General features: G+C 40.6%; 1 protein-coding gene across 1 annotated transcript in view; it reads right to left on the bottom strand.

Moving 5' to 3' along the window:
- Nucleotides 1-10,076: 10,076 nt before the first annotated feature.
- LOC115104200 (myoferlin-like) overlaps nucleotides 10,077-15,269 on the bottom strand; it is a 51,309-nt gene continuing 46,116 nt past the window's right edge. The window contains exons 49-54 of the mRNA XM_029625475.2: nucleotides 14,670-14,811; nucleotides 14,233-14,332; nucleotides 13,776-13,969; nucleotides 12,518-12,627; nucleotides 12,179-12,326; nucleotides 10,077-11,819 (exon numbers count right to left, since the gene is read on the bottom strand). Coding sequence (XP_029481335.2) covers nucleotides 11,781-11,819; nucleotides 12,179-12,326; nucleotides 12,518-12,627; nucleotides 13,776-13,969; nucleotides 14,233-14,332; nucleotides 14,670-14,811 — 733 coding nt within the window. The 3' untranslated portion in view covers nucleotides 10,077-11,780. The remainder of the gene's footprint in view (nucleotides 11,820-12,178; nucleotides 12,327-12,517; nucleotides 12,628-13,775; nucleotides 13,970-14,232; nucleotides 14,333-14,669; nucleotides 14,812-15,269) is intronic.

The following is a 15,269-nucleotide window of genomic DNA, read 5'->3' as shown; positions in this document are numbered from 1 at the left end:
GCACTGTTCCTAGGCCGTCATTGAAAACAAGAATGTGTTCTTAACTGACTTGCCTAGTTAAATAAAGGTACAATTAAAATAAAAATATATATATTTAAAACCGAATACTTTTACTCAAGTAGTATTTTACTGGATGACCTTTACTTTACTAATTTCTATTAAGGTATCTTTACTTCAAATCAAGTATGACAATTGGGTACTTTTTCAACCACTGCTAGTACATTTAATTTACGTGGTTGTCTAAACAGGTGACGAGATCGCCTGCTAGCTACCGGTACATACACTCGGTATTGCATGCACCAATGGTCAAATGTAATATTCATACGAAAGTCATTTGTTGAACATTTTAACATAATTTGTTGAATAAATAAACGCTGTACTCACATTTTATGAAGCTGTTCTTTCTTCTAGCTAAGGACAAGAAGTACACAGTCGTGATGTAATTTCGTCACGTGACATAAAGATTATCCCAATGAATGGAGATTAGCCGACTCTCATCTGAAGCTACATTTGTGGATTACAATACATGGACAGATGGGGGTAAAAATCAAAGAATTCTGTAAACACAGAATACAGATCCACAGGCACTTTTTGAATGTGCAAATGCACATTCCACAGTTTTAAATTTACATTTACATTTAAGTCATTTAGCAGATGCTCTTCTGAACATTTGCTCACAAATCCTTCTATATTTGTTTAAATTGTAGTTTTATGTGTGAGCTATGTTGAATATATTTACAGATCATATATTTATTTTTATAACTGGGTGATTTTAGCCCTGAATGCTGATTGGCTGACAGACGTGGTATATCAGACTGTATACCACGGGTATGACAAAACATTTATTTTTATTGCTCTTTACGTTGGTAACCAGTTTTTAATAGCAATAAGGCATATGGTATATGGCCAATATCCGCAATGCGTCTTGCATAAGAACAGCCCTTAGCCATGGTATATTGGCCATAAACCACAACCTTTCGTGCCTTATTGTTTAAGTGACTCATGGTCAATATTTGTGAAATATTTTTTACATATTTACAGGTCATGGTTTATTTGAGAGTTACACCATAAAACTTTTCCCTGTAAATCTACAGCATTATACTGCCACCAGAGTTGCAAGCTTAATACTGTAATTCTGTTTACAGCAGAGATGCTGTAATATATTTTACTGTACTATTTTCCTTATTGTAAAACATATTACATCATCCCTGCTGTAAATTTAGAGGGATGCTGTAATGTTTTACAGTAAGGAAAATAGTACTGTGAAATATTTTGCATCATCTCTGCTGCAAAGCATAATTACAGTATTAAGCTTGCAATTCTGGTGCCAGGATACTGCTGTCAATGCACACTGAAATTCTCTCTGAAATCTAAATGTAAGAAAAACAATACATTTGTAGATAAAAATACATTTATTCAAAGTGGTAACAACATTAAAAATTAATTAAACAACAACATTGACAATATAAGTAACAACAGTTAACCAAATAAGAATCTCATTACATCACACATTTAATGGGGAGAGAGCGACAAAGAGAGGGAGTTAAAATTGAGATTGATCATAGATCTAGGATCAGGGGCAACTCTATTTGGGGTAAGGGGGTTCAGAGGTGGGGAAACACAATGGGACAGTTTGGGCAGGAGAGCATCCAGGACAGAGAAGTCAGCGCAGTATCAGGTGTTCCTCATGGGGCTCACTAACAATCCTACTCAGTTCTGATTTGTCAGCTCTTCTCAAACCCTAGGTCAAGCATAGAGCAAGAAATAATAGAATGAGACAGAGAGCACCAGAGCTGTTACTCTCTGGGTAAAAACATAGGTGACAAGGGACATATCAAGCTGGTATCGCATGTATGTATGTATGTGTGTGTGTACTTACCTCACGAGAGGTCTTCATTCAGAACAGCTAGATTCCTCTGTGCCACCTTGTCATGCACTCTGTCCCATCTTTAGGGTTCATGATCTTGGGTTGATTCGAACCAGGAATCTGTACAGCCATACGGTATATCCAATATAACTTCTGAAATCAATTGAGGCAATGAACAAAAAGAAAATAAGACAGCTAGATAAACTTACTTCAAATCATAGCTAACTTAAAAAATATTGCTACAGCCTACACAATACTACAGATTATTTTACCAGACTCACAACATTTTCCTTTCTTTCGGGGCCAAGAAACATTTGCATACTACTAGTAAACTGAACTGGTTTAGCTAATACTGTAACATTATGGAGCAATGTTGTTTAAATGAAACAAATAGTTAGCAGGGAGAGGCTATACGGACACTCCTAGCCTGCAAAACAATGACTTACTGCATATTGCGCAGCTGAGAGCCGAGTAATCAAAACAAATTGTATTTGTCAAATGCGCTGAATTACAACAGGTGTAGACATTACAGTGAAATGCTTACGTCCAATCCTTTAACCAACAATGTACTTTTAAGAAAAACAAGTGTTAAGTAAAAAATAGATAAGGAAAAAATTGAAGGAAAAAAAGTAACAAATAATTCAAAAGCAGCAGTAAAATAACAATAGCGAGGCTATATACAGGGGGTACCGGTACAGAGTCAATGTGCGTAGGCACTGGTTAGTCAAGGTATTTGATGTTATATGTACATGTAGGTAGAGTTAAAGTGACTATGCATAGATAATAAACAGAGAGTAGCAGCAGCGTAAAAGGGGGGGGGGGGGGGGGCAATGCAAATAGTCATTTGATTAGCTGTTCAGGAGTCTTATGGCTTGGGCATAGAAGCTGTTAAGAAGCATTTTGGACCTAGACTTGGCTCTCCGGTACTGCTTGACGTGCGGTAGCAGAGAGAACAGTCTATGACAGGGTGGCTGGAGTCGTTACCAATTTTTAGGGCCTTCCACTGACACCGTCTGCTATAGAGATCCTGGATGGCAGGAAGCTTGGCCCCAGTGATGTACTGGGCCGTATTACCCTCTGTGGTGCCTTGCAGTCGGAGGCCGAGCAGTTGCCATACCAGGCAGTGATGCAGCCAGTCAGGATGCTCTTTTCAGTGTCCTGAGGGGGAATAGATGTTGTCTTTCCCTCTTCACGACTGTCTTACTGTGTTTAGACCATGATAGTTTGTTGGTGATGTGGACACCAAGGAACTTGAAGCTCTCAACCTGCTCCACTACAGTCCCAATGATGAGAATGGGGACATGCTCTGTCCTCCTTTTCCTGTTGTCCACAATCGTCTCCTTTGTCTTGATCACGTTGAGGGAGAGGTTGTTATCCTGGCCACACACTGCCAGGTCTCTGACCTCCTCCCTATAGGCTGTCTCATCGTTGTCGGTGATCAGGCCTACCACTGTTGTGTCGCCTGCAAACTTAATGATGGTGTTGGAGTCTTGCTTGGCCATGCAGTAATAGGTGAACAGGGAGTACAGGAGGGGACTGAGCATGCACCCCTGATGGGCCCCCGTGTTGAGGTTCAGCGTGGCAGATGTGCTGTTACCTACCCTTACCACCTGGGGGCAGCCCGTCAGGTAGTCCAGGATCAAGTTGCAGAGGGAGGTTTTTAGTCCCAGGACCCTTAGATTAGAGACAAGGTTTGAGGGTACTACGGTGTTGAACGCTGAGCTGTAGTTAATGAATAGCATTCTCACATAGCTGTTCCTATTGTCCAGGTGGGAAAGGGCAATGTAGAGTGCAATAGAAATGGCATCATCTGTGGATCTTTTTGGGCAGTATGCAAATTGGAGTGGGTCTAGCGTTTCTTGGACAATGGTGAGCCCTTACCAGCCTAGGGCACAGGGACTATGGGCACAGGGACTATGGTGGTCTGCTTGAAACATGTTGGTATTACAGACTCGGTCAGGGACAGGATGAAAATGTCAGTAAAGACACTTATCAGTTGGTCAGTGCATGCTCGGAGTACACGTCCTGGTTCAAAGGTCTGTTGACCTGTTTAAAGGTCTTACTCACATCGCATACGGAGAGCGTGAACACGCAGTCGTCCAGAACATCTGATGCTCTCATGCGTGCTTCAGTGTTGCTTGCCTCGAAGCAAGCATAGAAGTTATGTAGCTCGTCTGGTAGGCTCATGTCACAGGGTAGCTCACGGCTGTGCTTCCCTTTGTAGTCCGTAATAGTTTGCAAGCCCTGCCACATCCGACGAGCGTCGGAGCCGGTGTAGTAGAGGTCAGTCTTAGTCCTGTATTGACGCTTTGCCTGTTTGATGGTTCGTCAAAGGGTATAGCGGGATTTCTGTTAAGCGTCTGGGTTAGAGTCCCGCTCTACCCTTTAGCTCAGTGCGGATGTTGCCTGTAATCCATGGCTTCTGGTTGGGGTATGTACGTACGGTCACTGTTGGGACGACTTCATCAATAAACTTATTGATGTAGCCAGCGACTGATGTGCTGTACTCCTCAATGCCATCGGAAGAATCCCGGAACATATTCCAGTCTGTCGTAGCAAAACAGTCCTGTAGCTTAGCATCTGCGTCATCTGACCACTTCCTTATTGAGCGAGTAACTGGTACTTCCTCCCCTTTAGTTTGTGCTTGTAAACATGAATCAGGAGGATAGAGTTATGGTCAGATTTGCCAAATGGAGGGCGAGGGAGAGCTTTGTACTAGTCTCTAAAGGTGGTCTAGAGATTCTTTCCGCTGGTTGCACATGTAACATGCTGGTAGAAATGATGTAAAACCTGATTTAAGTTTCCCTGCATTGAAGTCTCCGGCCACTAGGAGCGCTGCCTGTGGATGAGCCTTTTCTTGTTTGCTTGTACAGCTCAAGCTGTATAGCTTATTCAATGCCGTCTTAGTGCCAGCATTGGGTTGTGGTGGTAAATAGACAGCTACGTAAATAGTGTGGTCTACAGCTTATCATGAGACACTCTACCTCAGGCAAGCAAAACCTTGAGACTTCCTTAATATTAGATTTTGTGCACCAGCTGTTATTTACAAATAGACACAGACCGTCACTCCTTGTCTTACTGGAGGTAGCTGCTCTATCTTGTTGATGGACCGAAAACCCAGCCAGCTGTTTGTTATCCATGTCGTCATTCAACCACAACTCGGTGAAACATATGATATTACAGTTGTTTATGTTTTATGGTAGGATAGTCTTGATCGGAGCTCATCTATTCGTATTATCCAATGATTGCGCCTTCGCTAATATGACTGATGGTATTGGCAGATTACTCACTCGCCGTCGGATCCTTATAAGGCTCCCCGACCTACCTACCGATATCTCCGTCTCTTCTTCATGTGAATTACGGGAATTTGGGCCTTGTCGGGAGTCTGAAGTAAATCCTTTGTGTCCGACTCGTTAAAGAAATATATACATTTAGTATAGTATGTGTTAGTATAGTATATTTTGTATGATATGTTATGAATTAACATTCGTATTATATGTTACGAATTTGCAAAATGTACAATATGTTACAAATTTGCAAAACGTATAATATGTTATCAATTTTCAAAACGTATGATCTGTTACGAATTCTAGCTTGGTGGCTCACTTTAGCTAGGATAGGATTTAGGCTACATACTCATAGGCTGTTATTGCCTACATATTTATTTGGTTTGTCATTCTATCATTTTTTATGGAATTTTCGTGGTAGTTAGGCCTAAATATAATTTATTTAGAATTTATCAGAATATATTTTCCAGAAATTATTTTACCATGCAGCTCTGCGTATTCTCAAATAAAAAAAGTGAGGGAGCAGCATCACGCTATGGCAGCACTGCTGCAACACTACATCCCTGGGTTGCAGTGAAAACCTACATGAGGGTAGCTCTCCACAACCTGGTCTCAGAGCATTTAGTTTTATTCTGTATGTAAATCCGACCACCCACCCTACTTTTGTTTTTGCCTTAAAGTAGCCATCTGTCTAATGTAACCATTGCAAACTTAACATAACATACTAAATGGAGTGTCTAGGATTTACATACAGAATAATACATAATGCTCTGAGGAGGGTGTATGACTGGTATGATGACTGTATTGTTACTGCATGCATGTGCTTCTGTGACTGTCACCATGATATCCCACGCCGTTGCCCACGCCGTTGCCAGACAGTAGTGCTTGTCAAGAGAGAGTGAAGAGCAGTGTGTCCTGGTGTTGCCGTTTATACCCTCCCCATTAAGTAGTAGACTGCATGTAGGTTAGGTATCAAGGTGACAACTAGATGGTTATCAATATTAATTATTTATTGTGTAGGCTGCTATCCTACTTGAAGTAAAAATCATGTGAGAAAAAAAAATGGGCACATTAGCTACTGCCGGCGACACAAGCGTGTATCAACACCGGTGCACTGGTCGCTCGCCAGCTTATCGACTCGAAGCAAAACGTTCTTGAGTGGCAACAAATCTGCACAATTAGCTGATTTGCTTTCCATAAACCCACTCCTTCTGACACACCCCCTCGCCAATACTCCGGTCGCCATATTGGGCTACAGCTACCCATAACTGGAATCAAGAGGAAGTGGTACTTGCTAAGCAAGCAGCGTGATGTCCTTTACAGTGGTGCTTAGTGACTTCGTTCTGCTATTGCCTGGGGGTCGCTGCTGGGAAAATTTCAGGGATGAACGTTGCACATGGGGATGTGTGAAACTTACTCCTCAGCCTGAAGTGTCCCCACTTGTGCCACCGAATAGCTAGGGCCAGATTTACGATCTCAGATAAAGCATCCGAGTGAGCGAAACAGCCCCCCTCTGTCTCCGTATGTGTAGACCATGTATCTGATGCTGTCTGGACAGAAGGAGAATGGCATGTCATACTGTTTCTGGGCAGACAGCATCAGATACATGGGCTACATATAGTAACACAGAGCAGCGCTGTTCCGTTCACTAGTTTCAGCAGAGAGGAAGAGGCAAGGCGAGAGGGCTCACTGTCACCAAAATCTGTCCTGAATAAGCCCAATGCGTTTCAATGGGCATAATTTGCAGATCTAAACTTGTCGCCTGCATTCTCTTAGTTTTTGAGGGCGACTGAGTTGCACGGCCTGCTGCTGGCCTTTCCCTCAGCCCTCCATAGCCCCAAATGCAATACATCGTATATGGAATACTGAGGTGGAAAATACTCAGTAGGGTCTCTACTAACCAAAGGGGGACTGTGTCGCATTAGTTGCTGCTGGCTTTTTTACTCTGGCCCCATATCTCCAAATGCAATACTATATGGTATTCATACAGTATTTGGTTGTAAAGAAACACATTTACTCAAATAAAGTGGGGTGAAAAGTGGGGTGAAAAATACTTAGTAGGGTGTCTACTAACCAAATATGGTTACTTTTTGAGGGGGACTGTGTCGCACGGCCTGCTGCTGGCTTTTTATGCCACCCCCTCCATAGCCCCAAATGCAATACACTGTGTTTAGAATGCATATTGGGTTCCACAGTTAACAGAATCGCCCCACCTGGACATTATGAGCATTACATTAGCACATTTTTATTTGAGAGAAATGGTGGTCTAAATGTCAGTCAGTTCTCTGCTCTTCCTGCACCCATCCTCTAGCTGACCTGAATGATAACCTGTCAACTACTAGTGAATCTGTGTTTTAATTTCAACAAGTTACTACTGTACCCGTGATGTGCTGAAGGCCTTGCTTAATACTGTTAATACTGAAGTTAAAACATCCATGGGGGGGGTTGATATGCTTTTGACCTGGTTTTATTGCAGCTCTCCGCCCCATTGATTTCTGAATCATTAACCCAGATGTTTTATTTGAAGATCATATCTGGTACTATCACAAGGGTTTAGAAGGCGGCTCATGTGCTCCCTTTCCACAAAGGTGGTGACCCTTGTGCCCTAAATAATGATTGCCCTATTTCTATACTTTCTTACCTAGCAAAATTATTAGAATCATTTGTATTTATTATGGCAGTAATATACATTATAATACAATTTCTAATCATTTTAAATACATTTTACAAAAGATTTCACAATACATTAAGTGTGTGCCTTCTGGCTACTACTCTACTACAACACACAATCCAGGTGTACGTGTGTGTATGTTATGTGTGTTTGTACCTGTGTGTGACTCTTCAGTCCTCACTGTTTTTTAAATCTGATTTTACTGCTTGAGTAAAAAAAAAACAAGTAGTGATGAAGCCAATCTCTCCTCTACTTTGAGCCATGACAGATTGACATGCATATTATTAATGTTAGCTCTATGTGTACATTTAAGGACCAGCCGTTCTGCCCTGTTCTGGGCCATTCGTAATTATCCCAAGTTTTGTCCCAAATACAATGCTTTTAGTTTTTGAAATATTTAGGACCAGCTTATTACTTGCCACCCATTCTGAAATTGACTGCAGCTCTTGAAGTGTTGCAGTGATTTAACTTGCTGACATGCATAGTGTTGAGTCATCCGCATACATAAAGACACAGGCTTTACTCAGCCAGTGGCAGGCCATTAGTAAAGATTAAGGGGCCTACACAGCTGCCCTGGGGAATGCCTGATTCTACCTGGATTTTGTTGGAGAGGCTACTATTAAAGAACACCCTCTGTGTTCTGTTAGACCGGTAACTCTTGGAGTTACCTGCCTAACTCTCAACTAAGAACATTCTTATCTAAGAAATGTAGTGTACATGTTCATCAACCTGGCTTTAGACCAGATCATAGGCCTGGATCAGGCTGCATGTAATTGGTTTAAAAACTACCTAACAGAAAGGAATAACAGACACATCAGGAATACCAGATACATGTACAAATATTCCCATATACTCGATGGATGATATTCACGCCATAAGAAGTAATTCCCCTCGACCACACCCACAAATTGGGGGAAACAAAAATTCTTTCCCATTGACCCCCATTGTAAAAGAGCCAACTTCATCATCAATTTTCTGTTATACAGAAATAACAAAACATGCCGAAAAGATGCTGTGTTGTTGTACATGTAACTATGTCAAAAATCACGACAAACAGTTCGCAATGCTCCCATGTAGGGAAATAGATCCTGCAAGAAGAGCGCTGTGGCTTCAGGTTATTCAGTGTGGGAGAGTGGGAAAATGTGAGAACTCGGTGTCCAAGAATGTTCTGGTCGGTAGCAAAAAAGGTTGTGTTTTTGAGGTGAGACAATGGGGTAACCACGGGTCATTTCCCCCCATAGCGGGTGGGGCCGCGACATTCTATCTAATACCGACTGGGAGTATACTGTAGGTACAGTTTAAAACATTCCCACCTCTATCAGATAACTCAAACTCCTGATGTTAAAGTTTAAACACTGAGGTAAACACTAATGCTTAGGCACTATTTAAAAGCTTATTCAGTTCAGAAGGGTTCTATGTACAGTAGAACCCTCTTGCCTTCCAAAGAATCCTTCTTTCCTACCAAAAAAATAATTAAAGAACCCTTTCTTTCGAAAAGCGGTTCTTAGGATGAAAAATGTTCTTCCAAAAAGGGTTCTTCAGATGTAAATGGTTCTTGGTACAACCCTGTCCCTCTGCAAATAACCCCTTTGGAACCCTTTTTTCTAAGAGTGTACAAATTAGATCAGTATCTTTCAATGTAATAATACTAACTAACTCAAGATTTGATAAAAGTGTTACAAAAATCTTTAATTGCTTTAACATGAATTTTAGGAGTCAGGGTGTGGGGCAGCCACCTCTCAATAGGAATGGGTATTTAAACAATTACTTTGTACTATATTAATTGAACAATGTTTGTAATTGCCTTGGAATTAATTAGAATATATTATGATATAAATACATTTTAAAGTAAATAAATAAATGTTTGAAGAGTTGTTTAAAAAAAAATAGTACTTTGATAGGGGACAGCAATTTAAACCTCTTCTGTAGAATCACCAATACAAATTATACAACTTAATGTGCTTTGCCTGACTTGCATTTGCTGAAAGTCAGCCAATAGATCATTCAGCCAATCGATAAATTGGTGGAATTGTCTACTGATTGAGTACTGACACAGTATACAAAACACAATCTATGGTAGTGACAAAGGGCAGTAGGCCAGATTCAAACCTATATGGACACTTTTAGCCATGTGTGCAGCAGGGCTGTGGAACTACCGCTACACCAGCCAGGTGTCAGTAAGTGATCTAAAACGCTGCCTTCAGGATCAGTGTGGAGAGAAACATTTACAGTAAATCCGCAACCGCCACTGTTGTACATAATGATAGTTCTTTATTAAAACATAGAAAAGCCTATTGATATGAATGAAATATGAACACAACAGTTGTTAGAGCCATTTTGTATGTGAAAAGAAAATATGTTAAAGTTATTATTCATAGTATGGAAACTGTTTATATGGAAATATAATGGTTAAAGCGAAGATGTGTCAGTGGAACCCATAGAGGTAGAAAGAGGACTCTGGATGGATAGAACCTGTTTCAGCATGAACATCACCATTGAGGGCTTTCGCCATTTTAAAGGAGTCAACTGTTTGGGACTTCCTATGGGTTAAATGTTAAGGAAGGATCACATAATTCCATCCAGGTAATCAGGAGGGATCAGCCAATGAATTATTACTCCTGAGGAAACATTCCAGAACTGCAGGTGGCAGTAAATCACCAACCGTGGCTTTATACACACTCCAGGTGGCAGTATGCACCTTTTTAGTTTGTTTACTGACTCATAAAAGTAGAATAAGAAGAAATGGACTACTTTAAAGTAACTGTCTAATATTAATGCGAGTAGACCGCTGATTGGCCAGCTCATCCTCCTCAGGAGGATGTCATCATCCTCTATGAGAAAATAGCAAGCATTTTGTTTCTGTTTGAGGTTGGGATTTTTAAGTGTTTTTTTCCTCCCATTTCTGGTTTGGCCACAAAAGAGTATAGGATGAGCCAACAACATTATTTGGGTATGAGTTATCAGAACATTACAATTTTAAAAGTGAGTTTATCACTGGACAGTTACTTTAAAATGGAGATACCCCTCCCATCCTGTCTCAGAAGCCATTATAGCACAGATACAATGATGAGCCTTCTTTATACCTCTATGGTGGAACCGAATTTAGAACGGGATAGAAGCCCGCTAGAAAAAATGCCTTCCAAAAACTAGAGTGGTTAATACTGTTTCATCTGTTTCATTAATACCTTTGGATTTACCTTTTGATTTCAAAACAATCATCTATTTTACCTTGTTCATTTTGTGTACCTTTTTGAGTTAGATCCCAATTTGATATTTATAGTAAAAGTGTCTATGCTTACATGTAAACCATGCTTCATTTATTATGTGTGACATACCTGGACTGTATGACATACCTGGACTGTATGACATACCTAGACAATCTGTGAGTAAATTAAATGGGATTTTTGTTGCAACCAAGACATTATCTCATGCCCTTTCTTGGAAACCTTCTTGGGACCTTCTTTGTACGGTGTCTAAGGACGTGGCTTATTAGAACGTTGGGACATTGTTTGAAGCCACAACAACAGTGTTTGTTGTTAGTAGTTTGTTATGTCAGCGATGACAAAATCTCTATATTAGGTTTAGTAAAGCATGCATACAAAATAGCATTTGATTAAATGCAGAAGACACATTATCGGTTGAATGCATTCAGTTTTGCGACTAACTAGGTACCCCCTTTCCCTTTCCTTTCGGTATTTCAGGGAAATACAGACAGGTAAGAACAGTACAAGTACAGTACAATTAAAAGGGCTGTGTAGCTACAGTATTTAATGCAAGTGAAGTGTAGCCTTGATTGATAAAGTGTAAAAAATGTAAATAATGCATGCAACTCTGAAGACAACGCTGATAGGAATACATTGCATAGAGTTTGTGAGGGTCTGAGTGTCAAGACTTCTGTCGCCTTATCCCTTGGACGAAGACGGGCATAGTACTCAGCTGCCCCGTAGAGTCACTCCTAAGAGAAAGGCTTCACAATTTTCATTGAGATGTAGTTCTGGAGAGGCAAGAGAAAAGATTGAATTAATAAAACACATCTTTGACTTTGATTTCAAGAAAGGTTAAAATCCTCTGTTATATTCATATGCAGGATGCATTTGTGGAGTGGAATTATTGCAATATTGCACTCTATTATCAGATCAAATAAATGCAGTTGTGCTTAATTTGACCATATTATGTTGCAATTCAGCATATCAAAGGAATGATGCATGTTGCCTGTTTACACTATATGAGTGAATCACATACAAACACAACAAATGTATGCACTATCTACTCACTATAGTTGCTATTGATCAAAGTGTCTTCTAAGTGGCATAGACATATTCGTATTGTAGATTACAAGGACATATATCTTACTGGTAGGGAGTACAGCAGGATCCCAAGGAACAAGAGCACAAGCAGGAGGACTATCAAACCAATGAAGATCCATTTGAATCTGCGCCATATGATGAACCTCATGGTCTTGCATGGACTGGTGAACCAGAAGAAGGAAGTGTCGGGGCGACTGTATGGAGAGAGAAACAACAAAACATATTTTATTTTAGGGGGTAGGCCTAGGCAAGCCCAGTTTGAAATGAAGACTCTTATTGGGTGCCATGTTGTTACTGAATGTTATAGCGCTATCTACTTACAATGTAGAAGCTACAATGTTATTGTCATAGGTGGTTGAAAAGTGACTTGTGGATGATGTCTTACTTGGGAAAGTCCAGTTTGGGGTTCATGTTGGGTTCGTCCCGGCCCTTCCCAGCAGGTCTCTCTTCTACCTCCCTCTCTTCCACTATTTCCAGGGTCATCTCCACTTTCCCCTATGGGAACCCAGAGACAGTCATAAACTCTCCACAGACTTTCTCATCCATCTTCTCTGTGATCTATAAACATATTTAGCCCTAAAGCTTGTGACTTCAGATATCCATTTCACGTAATTATGTGTATCAATACTGTGCAAAGGATCAAAGTGACTAAATACTGTCACCTATGAGCAGGCATTTCTGGTTATAAATTCATCCACAATGAGACATGATCCACTATAAGAATTTATTTTGAGGAACTCTGTATTAACTTATTTTATTTCACATCTTAGTCGTGATTATTATTATTTGACCATGCTGGTCATTTATGAACATTTGAACATCTTGGCCATGTTCTGTTATAATCTCCACCCAGCACAGCCAGAAGAGGACTGGCCACCCCTCATAGCCTGGTTCCTCTCTAGGTTTCTTCCTAGGTTTTGGCCTTTCTAGGGAGTTTTTCCTAGCCACCGTGCTTCTACACCTGCATTGCTTGCTGTTTGGGGTTTTAGGCTGGGTTTCTGTACAGCACTTTGAGATATAAGCTGATGCAAGGGCTATATAATTGATTTGATTTGATTTATCCAGAGAGGCTTTCATTCATCTTAAGGTAGCTAGATATGACAACCACATACCACAGTTACAGTAAATTCCCAAAGGGAAAGGTTGGTGTGTGTGTGTTGCCCACAGGGCTGGCCCTACCGATAATCAACATAAGCGGACGTTAGTTCGTTGTCAGGGTCTCAACTTACGTTGAGAATTAAAATAGTAGAAAACAGAAGGTGCAATTTTTTTATTTGGTAGTGTTCCTCCATTGATTTTGGGGGCACAAAGGTAGTCTAGCGGTTAAGAGAGGGGCCAGTATCTGAAAGGTCGCTGTTTCAAATACCAGAGCTGACTAGGCAAAAAATCTGACATGCCCTTGAGCTGAGCTCCTGTAAGTCGCTCTGGTTAAAAAACGTCTGCTAAATTACAATTTTGTTAGTCGCTCTCAAGTAATGGAAAATTTGTACAATTGCAATAAATTAGCTTGAAAACTGCTAAATATTCTCTCTGCCCCATGGCAGAATGTGTAGAATATAAATATTTTCTGTATTCATGGCAAAATGGGAAAATTAACTTAGAATTTGCCATTTATCTATTTGTTTCACGACAACAGTACTTACACCCAGGATGTGCTTCCCGTCCTGCTCGATCATACAGGGCCACCAGCCCCGCACAGACTTCTGGGAGAACAGAGAGTTGGGCGGTGGTTGTTTGGAAGGTGTGGAGCCTGTAACCCCTGGTAACATTTTCAGACTGCATTTCTCAGGGGTCTTGGCAGGGGGGATCAGATGAAGCAGATCCAGCTCAACTGTGCCTGTGTCCCAAATATAACACAAACTGTTTCCTTCCCACATTTCCTATTCACCATTATATGTTATGTACTGCAGACCTGGGTTGAAATAAGATTGGTTTTCAGCTGCTGATGGATGTTTCTTGTTATTGTTTCGATGGACAATAAACATAAATGAATTCAATGAGTTAACCAGTCAGTCCGGTTTTTGGAGACATCCAATGATGAGAAAAAGAGAAACACTTTGTATCAGTTAGTTTAGATCAGAGGAAAAAAATGTATCTTACCCAGGTAGTCATCCAGTGAGAATTTGTCATTGTCCCAAATCTGGACGATCAACTTTGGGGGGGTCCGAAACTCGGTTTGGTCCAGATTCCAAAAATGCTCCTTACAAACAAACACATTTGGATGTAAGTCTGGAGCTCACCATCTGCCCAACATACGTTTCTGAAACTATTATTTACGGTCAGACTTCTCCTTAATTTGTCAAAATGCTTCACTTTAGGTCGTAACTGTAAAAGAGAATGTGTTAGCTCAGTTGGTAGGGCATGGCGCTTGCAACACCAGAATAGTGGGTTTGATTCCTGGTACCACCCATACAAAACATGCATGCACAACACACATGACTAAATCGCTTTGGATAAAAGTGTCTGCTAAATGGGGTATATCATTATTATAGTCAAATAAAGGCAATAAATAATACAATAAATCTCTTCAAACGCACTTTCCTGGAAACGAGACACAGTTGCTCTGCAGGCAGGTAGTCAAAGCCAAAGACGAATCGCCAATTGAAGTTGCCGTCACCATCCAGGGATCTGTAATGAACGTCTGTCTTCTGCTTGTCCTGTTCCATACCAGGCATCCACCTGTAAATAAATATACTTCAAAATGACTAAAACCACATTGAAACAGTGTTGTAATGATAATGGGCCTACATTCATACAGTTTCTTGACTGTTTCCAGCCCGCTAATAATCACCCAAATGAAAGCTAGACAGTCAGGGAGCATCAACAATTCCCAAACAATGGATAGAGCACAATGTTTTGCTAATTTTGAAGGCAAGGAATTATAACAAATATTCAGTGCGTCCCTTCAGACCTCATATGTGGCCTCCAGGGCAAAATGAGTTTGACACCACTGCTCTAGCGCCTATTAATAACTCAATCAACCACACATCATTATTTCTCTATCAATTCCCTGTCTACTGTATGCCACCAATCGAGACGGCAATGGGGTACACTCTCATGCACTCTGCAATGAAAACATTTCAACATAATTATGAAGTCAAAGTTGGTTGTGTCTTTACTTGTGTGTATTTCTTTAC

This window comes from Oncorhynchus nerka, linkage group LG21, assembly GCF_034236695.1.
Source record: "Oncorhynchus nerka isolate Pitt River linkage group LG21, Oner_Uvic_2.0, whole genome shotgun sequence".
NCBI lineage: Eukaryota > Metazoa > Chordata > Actinopteri > Salmoniformes > Salmonidae > Oncorhynchus > Oncorhynchus nerka.
The sequence above is the reverse complement of the archived record's forward strand: the minus strand, read 5'-3'. Positions and strand labels throughout refer to the sequence as shown.